Raw genomic sequence first — 15,903 nt, forward strand, 5'->3', positions numbered from 1 at the left:
ACCAAGATATCGCTGCACTCTCAGAATCCCTGAGAACCTTTTTCCTGGCATCTTCCCTAATATTTAATTGGAATAAAAGTAAGGCACTGTAGGTGCCATGCCTTAAAAATTGCCTTCCTTTTGTGACACCTCCACCACCACTTCTGGAAAACCTGGAATGGAAGACAGAAGGTGTGGCATATCTTGGTGTTTTCCTGGGTTCCACACAATTTATGAAAAAGAACTGGGAAGACACGACTGAAGAAATTAGAAAGAAATTGAACAGGTGGAGAAGAACCCTACCACATCTATCTTTTAAGGGCTGTGTCTTGGTGGCCAATAACTTGGTTGCTGCAGCTCTCTGGCATAAATTTATTTGCCTGCAACTGCCAGAAGTACTGCTGGGCATGATCCAGGCAAAATTGGTGGACTTTTTTGGGGGAGGCCATCACTGGCTGTGGCTAAATGTAATATACCATACTTCGTCCAATGGAGGTCAAAACCTAGTTAATGTGAAGTCCCGCATCATGGCCTTTCGCTTGTCCTCCATCAAACGCCTCCTATATACTGAACACCTGCCCAACCGCCTCTTGGCCTGTCACATTTTGCAACAAGCGGGCAGTTTTGGCTATGGTCTCAAAGTATTCCTGATGCACCTCGAGGATGTGGATACATCAGTACTCCCCTTATTTTATCAGAGCCTTCTAAATGCCTGGAAAGGACTCTATGTGAGTCTCAAAGCAGACGCATACTCCTCAGGGATGTATGAAGTTGAGCCGCTATTTTTTAACCCTCTCTTTGCTGATATATTCAGGAGTCGTGAATTGTGCCAGCGGTTCAATGATGTGGGCATAATCAAAGTATGGCACTTATGGCCAAACTCTGGTGTAGGGTGGAAGACTGTGGAGGAAATCTCAATTTCAACAGGGATTTGATCCAAGAGGACACTTGGACTAATCATGAGAAAGTTGTGCAAAAAAATCATCAATTACGATGACTATGGACTCAAAACGCTCGTGTTCATCCTGAAGAACCCCATTTCCAAAAGCTGCTCTTTGACTGTTCTCCTCGAGATCTCCCTCACTGTTATCCCAGGGACAAATGAACTACATAATGCCACCAGCAAGAACCTGTACAAGTCATGTTTGAAGATAATTCTCGGCGTGTCACCACTAAATGGAGTGTCACGTTGGAAGAGGCTACTTCCTGCTGGTCCTCTCTCTGAACCTGTATGGGAAGCATTGTATTAACCAATTGCCAAAAGAACGGGAGATCTCCAGTGGCACCTTGCCCACTGGATCATCCCATGTAACACATATATATATATATATATATATATATATATATATATATATATATATATATATATATATATATATATATATATATATATATATATATATATATATATATATATATATATATATATATATATATATATATCAGGAACTTTGCCCCAATATCCGCATGCTGCCCATTTTGCTCTGTAAACGAGGATGTATTTCATTTTTTTATTGCCTGAAAACATTCCATTATTTCATTGGTTAAATTTTGTTTCTCTCAAAATGAATTTCACTTTTAATTTTCGATCATTTATTTTTGGGTATAAAAAAGAATGTCAACATGGCAAAAAGTATGAACTGCTGTGTTTTTTTGTTGGTACAGCAAAGCTTGCTATATATTTATCGAGAAGGGAGAAGAGAAAAGAAATGGAAAACCCCTTCAACAATGCAATGTAATGCCATTTTAGTGCACTTGTTTTTGTAAGGTTAAAACTTGAATTAAAATTTTCCAAAACCATGGATATTGTTGATGATTTTGTGGAAAAATGGTGCTTGGAGGGTGTTTGCAAGGTTCATGAAAATTATTTGGTTTTATTTGTTTGAGATCATTCATATAATGATGTAACCTGTTTTAAATTTGTGGTATTGCTATTTATTTTTTCTGTTTTATTTTTCTTAGCTTTCAAATGAACATTTAAAAAAAAAAAAATTTCATTTCCTGTTTTTTTTTTTTTTTTCTTTCGCTTTAATCCTCTTCCTCTTTTTCGTTTTCTGATTTATAATTTGCACATACATATATTTTTACTTTTGTAATAAAAGGACTCCAAAAGTCAGTCTCTCTTCTCTTCTCTTCTCTTCTCTTCTCTTCTCTTCTCTTCTCTTCGTTTTTACTTTTCCGTTGATTGTTGCGTCCACCTTTTTCTCCACGGCTAAACTCTCATTGAGTTGCCATTTAACCTCTGTCACCTTGCTCTTCCATGAGTCTGGATACTATATGGGAATTGAATATATATATATATATATATATATATATATATATATATATATATATATATATATATATATATATATATATACATACATCTTCTTCTTCTTCTTTCGGCTGCTCCCGTTAGGGGTCGCCACAGCGGATCATCCGTATGATCCGCATAGTGATTTGGCACATGTTTTACGCCGGATGCCCTTCCTGACGCAACCCTGGTCGCCTCTTACGACACAGGGATATGGTACACCTATTTTAACCGGGGTATACACCGGCCCAGTATACTGGTACTCATTTCACCGACCTCGGAAGGATGACAGGCTGAGTCAACCCCCTGGTGTATTAATTCAGTGGCCCAACGGGGCTTGAACTCAGGACCTTTTGGATCCCAAGCCGCTGCCCTAACCACTGCGCCAACACCAGGCTTGATTATTTATATATATATATATATATATATATATATATATATATATATATATATATATATATATATATATATATATATATATATATATATATATATATATATATATATATATATATATATATATATATATATATATATATATATAATCAACCTATGTTTGGTTGTCCAGAGACAAGTGTCCAGAGCAGTCAGGCTTGATTATATATATATATATATATTTTTTTTTTTCCAAGACCCACAAGGTGTTTTATGAATAAATAACGGTTTATTAGTGTACAATTGCTGTATTGTTTGCCAAATTCTGAAGGGGTAGTTTAAAGTAAATAAACACCGCAAAAGTTCAAAATGTCTTCTTTTTAATTTAAAATGTTCAACTATATAGGAAATATATTTGAAAAATAATAGTTCCCTCAAATGGAAATAAAAAAAAATTTGATGAGCAGATCCCATTTCAAATTCTGCTGTAGGTTCTTGTCTTTGAATGGACAAAATATATTATTGTATGACCCAATTTATGCTTTTTTTGTTTTTATTTTTGGTTCCCTCAGAATGTTAACTGTACAGCAAATGCATATAGTGTCAGGAAAAAATTGGTGTTATTATGCAGGTTGAATAAATAACACTTTGTGTGCACATCTGCATCAGATGGTCTATGACTACACTACGTGATTTAATTTTTGAAGATGTGTGGGGGGGGCTTGGGGGGGGGGGCTGCGGACATTGTGTCCTGTGCAAAGTAGCAAAGATGGACACTTCCGTACTTATTACCAGGATCCATCATTCTCGCACTACGCAGTAATTTGTTTTTCTGCCAATTTTTTTTTCCACAATTTAATTCCACTTGGTTTTGACACATTTGTTGAGTGACTATCAGAATTATGGTTATTAAACGGAAAGAGACTTCGAGAATTCTTTCATGAAATTGTGGTGTTCCATCCAATCAAACTAAACCATGACTGTAGTTTTGCTGTACTCACAAGCAAACGCCACTCAAATGTAAAGAAAATCGTTCCCTTATTTATTTTATTTTTGCATCAAACTTTATTTTCCAAGGTTGAGAGGTTTGATAAGTAAAGACATTGTGTTAATAGTCTGCAAGAATAGTAGAGCTAGTTATGTTCCTCTGAAGAAACAAAATTTGAAATTATTTTTTGGAAAGTATGAGAATGATGTCGGTGAAGATTAATTCCTCGTTCTCTTGTGCTTATGCAGTTGTCACTTGCTCAGGCTTTGGCTCGCGCATATGGAGATGGGCGGCTTAGTCAGTCAGACGTGTCGGCTGCCCGACTCTCCGTGAGTCACTTTTTCCAGGCATCACAGCCCACTCGAGCTGATCAGGTGTTTTCTGCTCAGCACGGCATGAACGAAACTATGCGGTAAGCATACACGTCGTATTTTTGCATCAGCAACATTCATTAGTTCCCCCCACAATTCACTTGATTCCCCCCTCTCCCCCCACCTGATCACCCTCAACACACTGAGTAGATATTTGGCATGTGCTTGTGAAAGGGAGAAAATGGTGATTGAAGAGTTTTATAAAAGAAAAGGGGAAGGAAATTGGGTCTTTATACAAGGATACTCCTCCAATATATGATGACAAATGGATCTGTTTGTAGACCATTCAGAGCTCGTGATTTTCTGTGATCATGGAAAATGGACAGAACTCACGGAAACTGCAACTTGAAATTGAGAAGTGAATCTGACACGGGTTGGGTTAGGCGGATGCATATTAGTAAATTACAGAAAAAAAAAAGTTAGCATTGGGTCGAATTGTATATCAATTGTGTGTGTGTGTGTGTCTGTCTGTCTGTCTGTCTGTCTGTCTGTCTGTCTGTCTGTCTGTCTGTCTGTCTGTCTGTGTGTCTGTGTGTCTGTGTGTCTGTGTGTCTGTGTGTCTGTGTGTCTGTGTGTCTGTGTGTCTGTGTGTCTGTGTGTCTGTGTGTCTGTGTGTCTGTGTGTCTGTGTGTCTGTGTGTCTGTGTGTCTGTGTGTCTGTGTGTCTGTCTGTCTGTCTGTCTGTCTGTCTGTCTGTCTGTCTGTCTGTCTGTCTGTCTGTCTGTCTGTCTGTCTGTCTGTCTGTCTGTCTGTCTGTCTGTCTGTCTGTCTGTCTGTCTGTCTGTCTGTCTGTCTGTCTGTCTGTGCGCGTGCGTGCGTGCGATTCTCCACAGACTTGATTCCTGCAGCGTAATTACGAAAGGTTAACAGTGTCAGGTCAGGTTAGATCTGTGACCTGCTACAGGTACCATGTAAACCTGTACGAACCTGTTCCATGGTCGGGTTGTCGGCGACTAAACCGTCTCCCCCAGCAGGTTTTCTGGTGAGGAGGGTGTTTGGATATGGACACCCAGCAGGATTAAAAACAAAACCTGTCAAAGGGCGGAGGAGCTCCTTGTGAGCCAACGGCTATCCATATCTAGTGCCCAACTGTGTCTGCGGACGTCCTCCTGCAGTTGGGTTACTTTTTTATGAGGAGGTTGGTGGCAGGATTTGCACTCCGGCCACCGTAAAACCCTTCATTCCGAAAAACACAAAAGCACAAACAAATCTGAAAACCCACTCCGTGGGAGTACCTCCTGTGCAGCTTCCCTTCGCAGGGCAGCTCACCGGATGACGGGATTGGGGAAAAGCCTTCGGGACCCCCAATCTTTGATAGGAGGGAAACCACGGGGTCACATCCCTGGGTCAGATTGCGGGAGAGTGTGTCGGAGTGGTGCTGAGGTGTCGTCCACCAGACTGCGGTCTCCTTGGGTTAACCTGAGGCGGTCCCTTCGGGTGGGTGTCTGGAATGTCCTATCCCTAAGAGAGGATGATCACCTGTTTCTGTTATCATCTGAGCTCAAGCGTTTGGACATCGGGATTGCAGCTCTCTCTGAGGTTCGGAGACCGGATTGCGGCGAGATAATGGTGGGTGGTCACACCTACTATTGGTCTGGTCACTCTGATGGTTACCATACCCAAGGAGTTGCTGTAGCTGTGTCCAATAAGCTGACCCCAATGATAATTGAGGTAACACCGGTCAACGAGCGTATTATGAGATTAAGGATTCATCACTCCTTTGGTGTCATTTCCCTGGTCTCTGTTTATGCTCCGACTGAGGTGAGTGATCTCACCGTGAAGGATGCATTCTACGCCACGCTCGAGTCTGTGGTTGATTAGTGCCCCAGACGAGATACACTTCTAGTCTTTGGGGATTTCAATGCATCGACTGGAACTGATAGGGATGGTTATGAGATGTGTGTGTTGGTCCCCATGGGTCAGGAACTATGAACCAGAATAGCACTAAGTTCCTTGACTTTGCAAGAAGTCATGGACTTAGGGTGGCTGGTTCATGGTTTCAGCACCCACAAGCTCATCTCTGGACTTGGTATTCCAACGCTGGCGGTGTGGCAAAGGAGATTGACCATGTCCTCATTGACGGTCGTTGGAGGATGATCCAGAACTGCAGGGTCTACCGGAGTGCTCAGTTCCTCAATACTGACGACAGGTTTGTTGTAGCAACTCTAAAGCTGCACCTTAAATCCTGGAGAATGGTACCATCCCAGCCTAGGCTGGATGTTGCCAAGCTCAGGGATGAGAGAGTAGCTGAGGAGTTTGCGAACAGGCTGAGTGGACACTTGGGGGGTCTGGGTGCTTTGGGAGGTCCTGAAGAGTTGTGGAGCGCCTTCAAGACCACCGTCCTTGATGTTGCCGGTGGATGCCTTGGAGCTCACCACAGGGCAAAGAAGAATTTTGTCTCTCAAGGGACACTGGATACCATTGACCAGAGTCGCAGGGACAGGCTTAATGGCAGAGCTGAGCTGTTCAGGGAGCTGAGGCGTAAAACTGAACGTGCACCAAGGAGGCCTATGTGCGAGGAATCTGTGAGGGGGTAGAGCATCACCTGTGGACAGGTGATTCTCGTCCCGCTTACAGGGGAATTCGCGCATTGCGTTCATCCAAGCCCATCCCTCGGAGCACTGCAGTTAGAGCAGAGAGTGGTAGGCTCTTGACAGAGGAGTCTGAAGTGAAGGCCCGCTGGGCCGGTTATTTTGAGCGGTTGTACCAGGCTGATCCCCCAGCTTTTGAGTTGGACGTCAAGGGTGTTACTATCCCTGTTGCTGACCCTCTAATCAACTGTGGTCCACCTTTGCTTGTGGAAACACGGGCTGCGATGAACCCGTTGAAACGGGGCAAAGTTCCACGGATCTGTGGCATCCATGCTGAACTTCTCAAGGCTGGTGGAAATGCTGCACTCGTGTCGTTGCATGCAGTTTTGTGCTCTACCTGGAACACAGGCATCATCCCAACTGATTGGAAGAGGGCCTTGTTGTTCCTCTCTGGAAAGGGAAGGGTGATCGCCAAGACTGCAACAACTACCGAGGGGTGATGCTGCTCTCAGTGCCGGGCAAGGTCTTTGCTCGGATAATTCTTGATAGGGTTTGCCACCATCAGCTTGAGCACCAGAGTCCAGAGCAGTCAGGCTTTACACCAAAGAGGTCAACGATTGACCATATCCTTGCTCTTCCTGTCCTCACCGAACGCAGACGAGAATTTTGGCAGGGACTGATTGCAGCCTATGTTGATCTCTGTAAAGCGTTCGATTCAGTGAATCGGGATGTCCTCTGGAGGATTCTTGGTCTTCGTGGGGTGCCACCAAAACTGATCGATCTGATGTCTGAACTCTACTCTGGTACTGAGAGTGCTGTGAAGTGTGGTGGTACCATCTCTGACTTATTTCGAGTTGTTCCTGGAGTTCGTCAGGGGTGTGTACTGGCCCCACACTTTTCAGCACTTGTATGGACTGGATTCTCGGGAGGATGTCGGAGAGATCAAGCTGCGGTGCATCGTTTGGGAATGTCAAGATCTCGGACCTTGATTTTGCAGATGATGTGTCATCTTTGCGGAGACATTAGGTATCCTTTTGGGGGCCATCGAGGTGCTGAATGAGGAGTCGGAGCCGCTGGGATTACGGATTTCTTGGGTCAAAACTAAGATCCAGGCTTTCGGTGACATCTTGGATGCTGCTGTCCTGTCTGTGTCTGTTTGTGGTGAGGATGTTGAGGTCGTGGAGAGATTCACTTACCTTGCCAGTGATATTCATGTCTCTACTGGCTGTGAGTCAGAGGTCAATAGACGTCTGGGTCGGGCCTGGGGAGTCATGGATTCACTGGATCATGGTGTGTGGCGCTGCCGGTACCTGTGCGGGAGGACGAAAGTCCGAGTCTTTAGGTCCTTGGTACTTCCGGTCTTGCTCTTTGGATGCGAGACTTGGACTCTGACCAAGGATCTGAGACGGAGACTTAATTCCTTTGGTACCGGGTCTCTTCGGAGAATCCTTGGCTATCGCTGGTCGGATTTTGTGTCCAACGAGCGGTTGCTGAGAGAGACTCGGATGAGATTTGTTACCTGCATAGTCCATGAGCGTCAGTTGCGGCTGTATAGACATGTGGCTCGTTTTCCTGACGCTGATCCTGCTCACCAGATTCTCTCAGCGGGGGAGTCTCGTGAGTGGAGGAGGCCAGTGTGCCGACCACGTGCCTCGTGGTTACAGCAGGTTGACCATCATCTCAAGGAGATGGGGATGGGCCAGGCATCTGCCTGGGGATGGCCAGATGGATGCCCCTGGAGTACCGGCGGAAAGTGGACGCAGCGACGCGCTGTTCTGGCACATGCTCCCATACCTGACCTGACCTGTTGACAGTAAAAAAAAATAAAATTAAAAACACAATTTGATGCACAATGGAGTGCGAGCACAGCCAATGCTCCACTAACGTCAATTGCAGCCGCTTTGGACAAGTGTCGCTATGGATCTTGGATATCCATTTCTGGCACTAAATACTGAATAAAATTTAATTTAACAATCTGTGGAGTCGAGTTAAAGTGAAACTCGATTTGGAAGTCACCTCACCTTGTTGAAAATTTGATGAAAATATTCCCTGAAAAAGGAAAACGCATACACATGCGTACAATTCTGGAGAAACTTTTTTTTTTTTTTAAACGGTGAAAATATTTGTCTAAATACAGATGAGATTGCCAAAAATAATTATCAAAAAAAACCATAACCTCCCCACCCCCCGGTGTGTTAATGTTGATATTCAGACTGCAAGGTCTGTGTACTTCCTTTGTCGGTGAGCATACCAGGACATCATCATCAACATTAATTATCCCCAAGATTAAAAAAAAAAAAACCAGTTAGTTTGGGGGGGGGGGTTGCGATCCTAAAAAGGCCCCTAAAAATCTTCCTATTGTAACTAGCTCAATCCGTGTGTGTTTCCATCTGTCCATCATGCCATCTCCTAAACGGTTGGGCATATATTCACCAAACTTGGTAGTTGCGATCACCACATGGCATAAAGGTGTAAGAGCAGTGCCATTTTTGGCATCGCCCCCTGGAGCAGAGTCAAAAGTTCAGGCACTGAAAAATGCAATTGTGAGCACATTTTAAAACTTTTTTTTGTCTGTGAAACTTTGTATATGCAATCAACATTGGGGACGCATGAAATGTGTAACGATTTTTTGGGGATTTGACTTCCAGTTCATTCCTCAGGGGGTGGTGACTTAGTGTCCCAGGAGTCAAAATGAGGGAAAAAATTTTTTTTTACTCAAAATTTGATGTCATTCCTGGTGGAACTTTTTGCCATCATTCAACTTTGGTTTAGGTGGGAAGCATAGGGATTTGTGATGGCGTCCCATCAACTTCACTCGAGTTTAGTTTAAAATGTCACATCCCATGGATGCGGTTTCCCCATTTTTAGCTTATCTGGAATTGAAATTCCAGTAACGGTGTTTTCATGGTGCACAGTCTGTCCGTCCGTCCGTCTCCTATTTTGATTTATCCGGCCAAATGCTGTGCAGATCCAACATAAATTTGGCAGCAATGTTCCTCTTCTGACTTGTAAAATAATAGGATTGGCAAAACTCGTTTTGGTCACGTGACCAAGTAGGTAAAAATGGCCGACTTAGTAAATTTCTTCAAAAATCTTCCTTTCCAGACCCACCAGTCAGAATGCTACAATATTTGGGTTACAACATCAGGCCAGGGCCCAGATAACTGCAGGTCCAGTGGTCATATTTTTTTCACCTGCTGTTTATAATTTTATTTTCATTTTATTATGTCTCGTTTTTCTGTCACCCTGATTGCAAAATACACCATCCAGGTGGATGGCGAAATACACCACCAACCTGATGGCTCTTCTTTTATTCAATGAGACCATGAAATGGAATTTATTTTCTGAAACATAATTTAGTTTTTCTTGCAATGTAAAATCATTGGCTGTAATCGTTCATCTCAAATCGAGATGAAGTGTGCATTTGTCAGTCATAATGCAGATATCTCTCAAATTTTGCTACACTTGTAGATGGGACCTTTCCCTTGAATTTTTTTTTCTCGTAATTTCTTTGGAAAAGTTTACTTCAAATATGCTAATACGGTAATTGGTCATCATTTTGCAATTTCTCTGTAAAAACTCAATTTTAATGAGACTATTTAGGTTACCATATTGTCCGGTATATAAATCATGGCCGTGTATTAACCGCACCCCTGTTTTTCACCCTCAAAATAAATGAATATTTTGATCATTTTATTTTCTGATCTAGATCTTAATACGTTTGTACATTAACTTTGGTACTGAACAAAGTGACGGTATCAACATGCTTACTCCCATGTCCGCTTAATTTCATCCAGCAATCTTATTCTCATTTTGAAGAAGTTGAAAAGAAAGGAGAGTATACCAATAATTTTTTTATTTTTCTTCATTATTTTTGAAATATTATAGAGGATTTTTTTGTTTTGTTCCTAGTAAAAGGAAGTAAAGAGATTCATACCAGTATCATACATATTTCTTTTGGATTTGTGGCCCTGAGAAGGGCCGTTTAAGTTTGATGAAGCTTTTCAGCTAAACCCGAGGAAATCCTCGTCGAAGACGGCATGTAACTCCTTGTCCAAATCGGGTACAACAAGTCCCCGTTGCTGTCCCCGTCATTTGCATCCTCTTCTCCCAAATGATATGCACTGTGTTGTTGTTGGAGATGCAGCATTTCAGAAATGCTCGCTTGATGATGTCCGACGGTATCTCCTCCCACACTCTGACGATCCAGCCGTAGATCGGAAGATCGACCTTTCTCATCCTCCCGCTTTTGGTGTTGGTCTTCTTCACCCTCATTATCCAGTCAGACCAGCAGCAATGTAGCCTGTCCTTGAATGGCTTGTTTATGGACAAATTGAGGAGCTGCAGGAGCAATGTCATCCCACCTGGGATGATGACGAGATCGGTGTTGGTCTGACGGAGCATCCCTTTGGTGTCGTCGGTCTTGTGACAACTGAATGCATCCAGGACTAGCATGCTCTGTTATCGGGAGAGACTGCCATCCGGCCTACTACTCCAGACTGTGCGCACTCAGTCCTGGACCAGTCCATAGAAATTGTGTGAATGTGTTTATTTCCACTCACATGGGTCGTATGGTGGTTCGTTGAACGCCGGCAGTCTCCCAATCACCATAATGCTCAGCCAATGTATTGACGGGAGTAATGGTGAAAGTTCAACCAAGATGCATGTGGCCAATGGCTCCTTGGCATCTTGGTTGAAAATCCTGGTGGGAAGCATGTCACGAAATGTTGATTTTCAACTGATGAAAATACCAAGTCTGGGAAATAGGAAAGCTCGTCTCTGGTGGTTCCACTGAGATGCAGCTAATGTTCCTCTCAACCTGGGTCAAATGCAAAGGCCTGCGTTGTAAGAAAGTTTGTCTGGTCAACACGAGTGATCTGCAGGAAGCAAGTTAGGAACAGCTGATAGAAATGAGGGAAAACGAAGAGAACCAGGAAGAACAAAGAGATCCAAAGGAAGCCAAAAGAACTGAGCAGCACTGGTACTTCGAAAAGCTTCACCATCTCGTGGCTCATTCTCACGTGATTATTCTTCTTACTTTTTAAATCCACTTCCTGCCCTCGTATAGAAAAGTACTCGGGGCTGATTGGTTGTTCCTAGTTTTAAACCATAACCCACTATCCAGCATTTGCTAGCATAGCGTTAGCGTGTAAGAAACGAGCTTGTTGGATTAATTCTGTCTGCATTGGATGTTCGTGTAGAAAATTATGCATGTACAGTAAAAAGATAGTCACCACTACAAGTCCCTCATCTATCCACCCCTTCTGTTGCAAACAATGACGCCGGCTGGAAACTTGTCTTTAGGCAGTGTCTTCCTCTTGAACATGACATTTGAGGGAAGTTTGCTACGCAAGCTTATTTGAGGTTGGTGCTCTGTTGTTGGACTCTAGCTATTGTGAATAATTCTTCTTTTGATATGAGACCGGGTGTTCTTCTTCGTCTTTTGTGTTTATTGGCGTTTTTAGAGCCGCAAGGCTCTATATACGCCTCACACCTCAACTCGAGGCGTCTCCGGACGTTTCTGGACGTGATTTATTTAAATTCCTCATGCGGGTAATGCAATGCTGTTCAAACTCTTAATCTGAACCAATTTTCAAAATTTAAACAGCGGAATTGAGCTTAACAGCAGTTCCGACTGCTAAAAAATAAAAAAGGGTTCATTTGGAATATCATTGAAACTCAGAATTGATTGTTTTTATGACTGACTGTCGTTTTTTTCCCCCCATGTCTTAACCACACCCCCAACTTTTACCTTTTTTGCCAATTAAAAAAAGTGCGGTTTATACACCAGAAAATACGGTGCTCATCTATACATCTCATTATTGCAGGTGAAATTGATGGCAATTGACTGTGTATACATTAATCATCAAGCAATCCTAATGAAAGCATAATTTATTTGTTTTTCATGCTTTCCACGACATGAAGTGTATAACATTTAATCTCAAAGATTATTCTTTTTACATTTGTCATCGTTAAATTCACAGGAAAATATGTGAAACGTTTGATCAATGCAGCTATCTTTGGCAGTCCAAATTGTGTTGCTATCGGCAGGATCACTATTTCCATCAACAAGGCAGATCGCCATTTTGTCATTGTCAATCCCATCACTGCTGTTGTCTCTGTTAAATTGTGAGGTTCAACAAAGTAATCAGAATCAACCTTTGGTTATTTCCTCCTATTTTCTCCTACCTGGAATTTAATTCCAGTTAACATCTTTGACATAATTTGGAGCAGACTCAGCGGTACTGGCAATGGATGACTCGATCATGCTACACACCATGTGACTGCTGATAGCAAATTGGCAATTGCCACTCAGGAATGCTGACATAATCTTCAGCAGCGGCGTCCCCGTCTGCGGGCATTCGTTGGTGGTCGTTAAAAGATCCCATGGTGTCCTTCACAAAGAGTAGTTGAGTATTAGATGACATCATGAACACATTACAAATTCCTGCCCTAACCAGTAGGGGGGACTAAATTGGTGGCACAGCTGTGCTCCATGCAATGATGCAAACTAGCAGCCATGTGCTGCACACAAAATAATAATGATCTTTAGCAGCAAGGTCGATTTATCAACAGTATTCCTGCACTTCCATTAGGTTAAAAACTGAATATTAACGAAACTGTCTTAATATGACTCCTGATCATGTCAGCTTTCCAGAGATCTCCCGTGTATAAGCTGCGCTTTTTAAACTTTTATTTATTTTGAATTATTTTTTGGAATAAAAAGTCTGGGTGTGGCTTAATACAAATGTGGCGATAAGGATTTTATTTTATTGCTTACAGACTCGAGATGGCACAATTGTGCAACTTCAACACCAACCAAAGAATCATCTACTGAGCCTACCAAATTATATAAAACTGAGGAGTTTGAGCCAAAATATCATCATTCAGTCTCGGGTTCGAAATTATGAGTGCATACATGCACAAATGCACCGAGATGTTTGACGGTGTATGTACAACTTCCTAAACCGCGTGCGCTGTTTGCATGTAAAGTAAAACGTCAATTTTGTTGTTACCAAATTACTTTCTAATTGACCACTGATCGATGTGGAAACGTCCGTAATCACTGATAATCCAACAGATGCTTTATTCCCACTCCTAATTACTCATCATGCAAGGCTCTATCTATGCCATGTGGTGCTTGTATTTTTTTTAGTTCAGCAATTTTACAGTCCCCTCACACTGAAGAGAACGAGGCATTCTCATTGGCCATTTTACCAATGTTGATTGGACTCGTACCTTGCGGAAGGAAATTACAATATTGCACAAGGTCTGACATACTGTACTGTTTTTGGTTTATTAACAAGATCGCACGTTGAAAATTATTCATTACAAAATACATGTGTACTTAATATGACGTTAAAATGTGTGCCGTACCGTGTAGGATCTGTATCGATCTGTAGGAAAAGTTAGGTACGGCACATTTAATCACCAACATGGAAACATTACATTGACCAGCATTTCTGGTTGCTATAAATATCCTGCCGGTGCGGTCTTGATGTTGCATACATGACAACATGTCAAAATAAGTGACATTTACCTCGTATGATGGCCTTAAAATACTCCCGCAAATTTTGACGTTCAGTTTTAGTGGGCTTGGAGAATCTCTGCTGAACCATGAAACCAAGGAACGATGGTCAGAACCCGAAGTGGTTTTCATTTTGCATCTGCCATATGATTCTACTGACTACGGAATGTTTAGTGATTAACATTCTAATTTGGTACATGTAAAATTATTTCTGTGCACCTGTTTTTGAAATTTGGGTGCACACTGTGCATGTATCTTTTTTTTTTTTTTGAAGTTCTACCCTGTTTGAGCTATCAAGATGAAGATGTCACGACTTCCCTTCACTGTTGCTTTCAAGCTCTCTGACTGCCACTATGCAGAAGAGTTTGGTAACCAGGATGTCGAGAGGAAGTAGGGCCATTCCGTGCCAACTCACCTAAATTTCAAAAACCTCCCCAGGTAGTGGGGCAACTTATCTAAATATAGCATAACAATTGTGTATTTTGTGAGGAAAGCACCAAATTTGGCACACTAGTAGCCTATCATATTATGAACAGATTTGGATATTGGGCCATCTCAAATTCAGCCGCTGATGGCTGTGGCAGCCATTTTCCACTACCATCAAAAATTTTGAGATGGCCCAATATCCAAATCTGTTCATAATATGATAGGCTACTAGTGTGCCAACTTTGGTGCTTTCCTCACAAATTGCACAATTGTTATGCTAAGTTGCCCCACTAAGGTCAACTCTTCAGATTTTGCTGGAAAAATTCTTAAATGTAGATCTATATGGCTCTACCCACCATGCAAAAGATGCTTCAATTCCTCATAGTTTAAAAAATATCTATCTCAACAGACCTTTGAAATTTGGCCCTAAAAATGCCAAATCTGAAAATCGCATTTTTTTTTTCAACTTCAGGGGCTTATAATTTTATAATGGACTCCTCAATAAAGTTAATATTGCAAATATTTACTAATTGGCATCCAAATTTTTCAATTATGGCATCAGATAGCCTCTGGGATGCATATTTCTCACTCTATACGAAGCTAAAAATTGCTTTTGGGCCAAAACGATCTAAAATAAGGTGAAACTATCGTAGCCCTCCTGAAAATATGGAACAACTTAGAATTTTTTCCTCATAACACAGTGATTATAGGGTCATTATCTATCCATAGATACATTTTTGTTGGGATAATACAGTTAGGTGATTAATTATAAAAGTTTTACCTTAAGCCCTTGCCTCTGAGGGCTCTGAAATGGACCAATTTTGTCCCCTGGTTTGACCATGTGGCTTGGGGTTTAGGACCTTAAATTTTTTTTTCTAAAGATTGCCTCATATAAGATGTGTCTACTGAGGCTTGTAGCATGGTATTGTGTACACTGTGGTCCTAAATGAGGAGAAAGCTTAGAAATTGAACCCAGTTTTAATAACATAAACAATCTTAATGTTATATAATGCCCAAGTGTCTGTGCTTTCAGAAAATGTATACTTTGCTATGGCTCCTATGGATATACAGGGGGTCCTCGACTTACAACAGAGTTCCGTTCCTACGATGCGTCGTAACGCGATTTTCCGCGTAAGTCGGAACACACCTTTTAGTGTGTTCTGCCCCTCGTTCCTCAAACAATCTTTTAGCCTTCTCCTGAATCAACATAAGGCTCATTGGGATACGCCGTTGATGGTGGTCTTCCAGCCAAAGCACGACCGTAAAATCTTCCTCTTCGTAAAATGTAAAAGTCCTCTTCCTGCAGAAAGTCAATTAATTTTCCCGACTCATTGCAGAGAGGTTATTCTTCTTACTTGGATCGACGTCGATATTTATCTATATGGTATTTATATTTACGTTTATTACCTTGCA

At 41.9% G+C, this 15,903-nt stretch overlaps 1 protein-coding gene across 5 annotated transcripts in view; it reads left to right on the forward strand.

The window, feature by feature from the left end:
* CCNF (cyclin F) overlaps positions 1 to 15,903 on the forward strand; it is a 145,680-nt gene that overhangs the window by 65,675 nt on the left and 64,102 nt on the right. For 4 of the 5 annotated variants that reach the window (XM_085883856.1, XM_085883860.1, XM_085883858.1 and 1 more), the window contains one exon: positions 3,884 to 4,047. In XM_085883856.1, the coding sequence (XP_085739982.1) occupies positions 3,884 to 4,047 (164 nt within the window). The remainder of the gene's footprint in view (positions 1 to 3,883; positions 4,048 to 15,903) is intronic. The other variant, XM_085883861.1, reaches the window with a different exon arrangement.

The sequence above is a fragment of the Eptatretus burgeri genome, chromosome 6 (assembly GCF_056783735.1).
Source record: "Eptatretus burgeri isolate ZD-2024b chromosome 6, Ebu_testis_v1, whole genome shotgun sequence".
In the NCBI taxonomy this organism is placed as follows: Eukaryota; Metazoa; Chordata; class Myxini; order Myxiniformes; family Myxinidae; genus Eptatretus; species Eptatretus burgeri.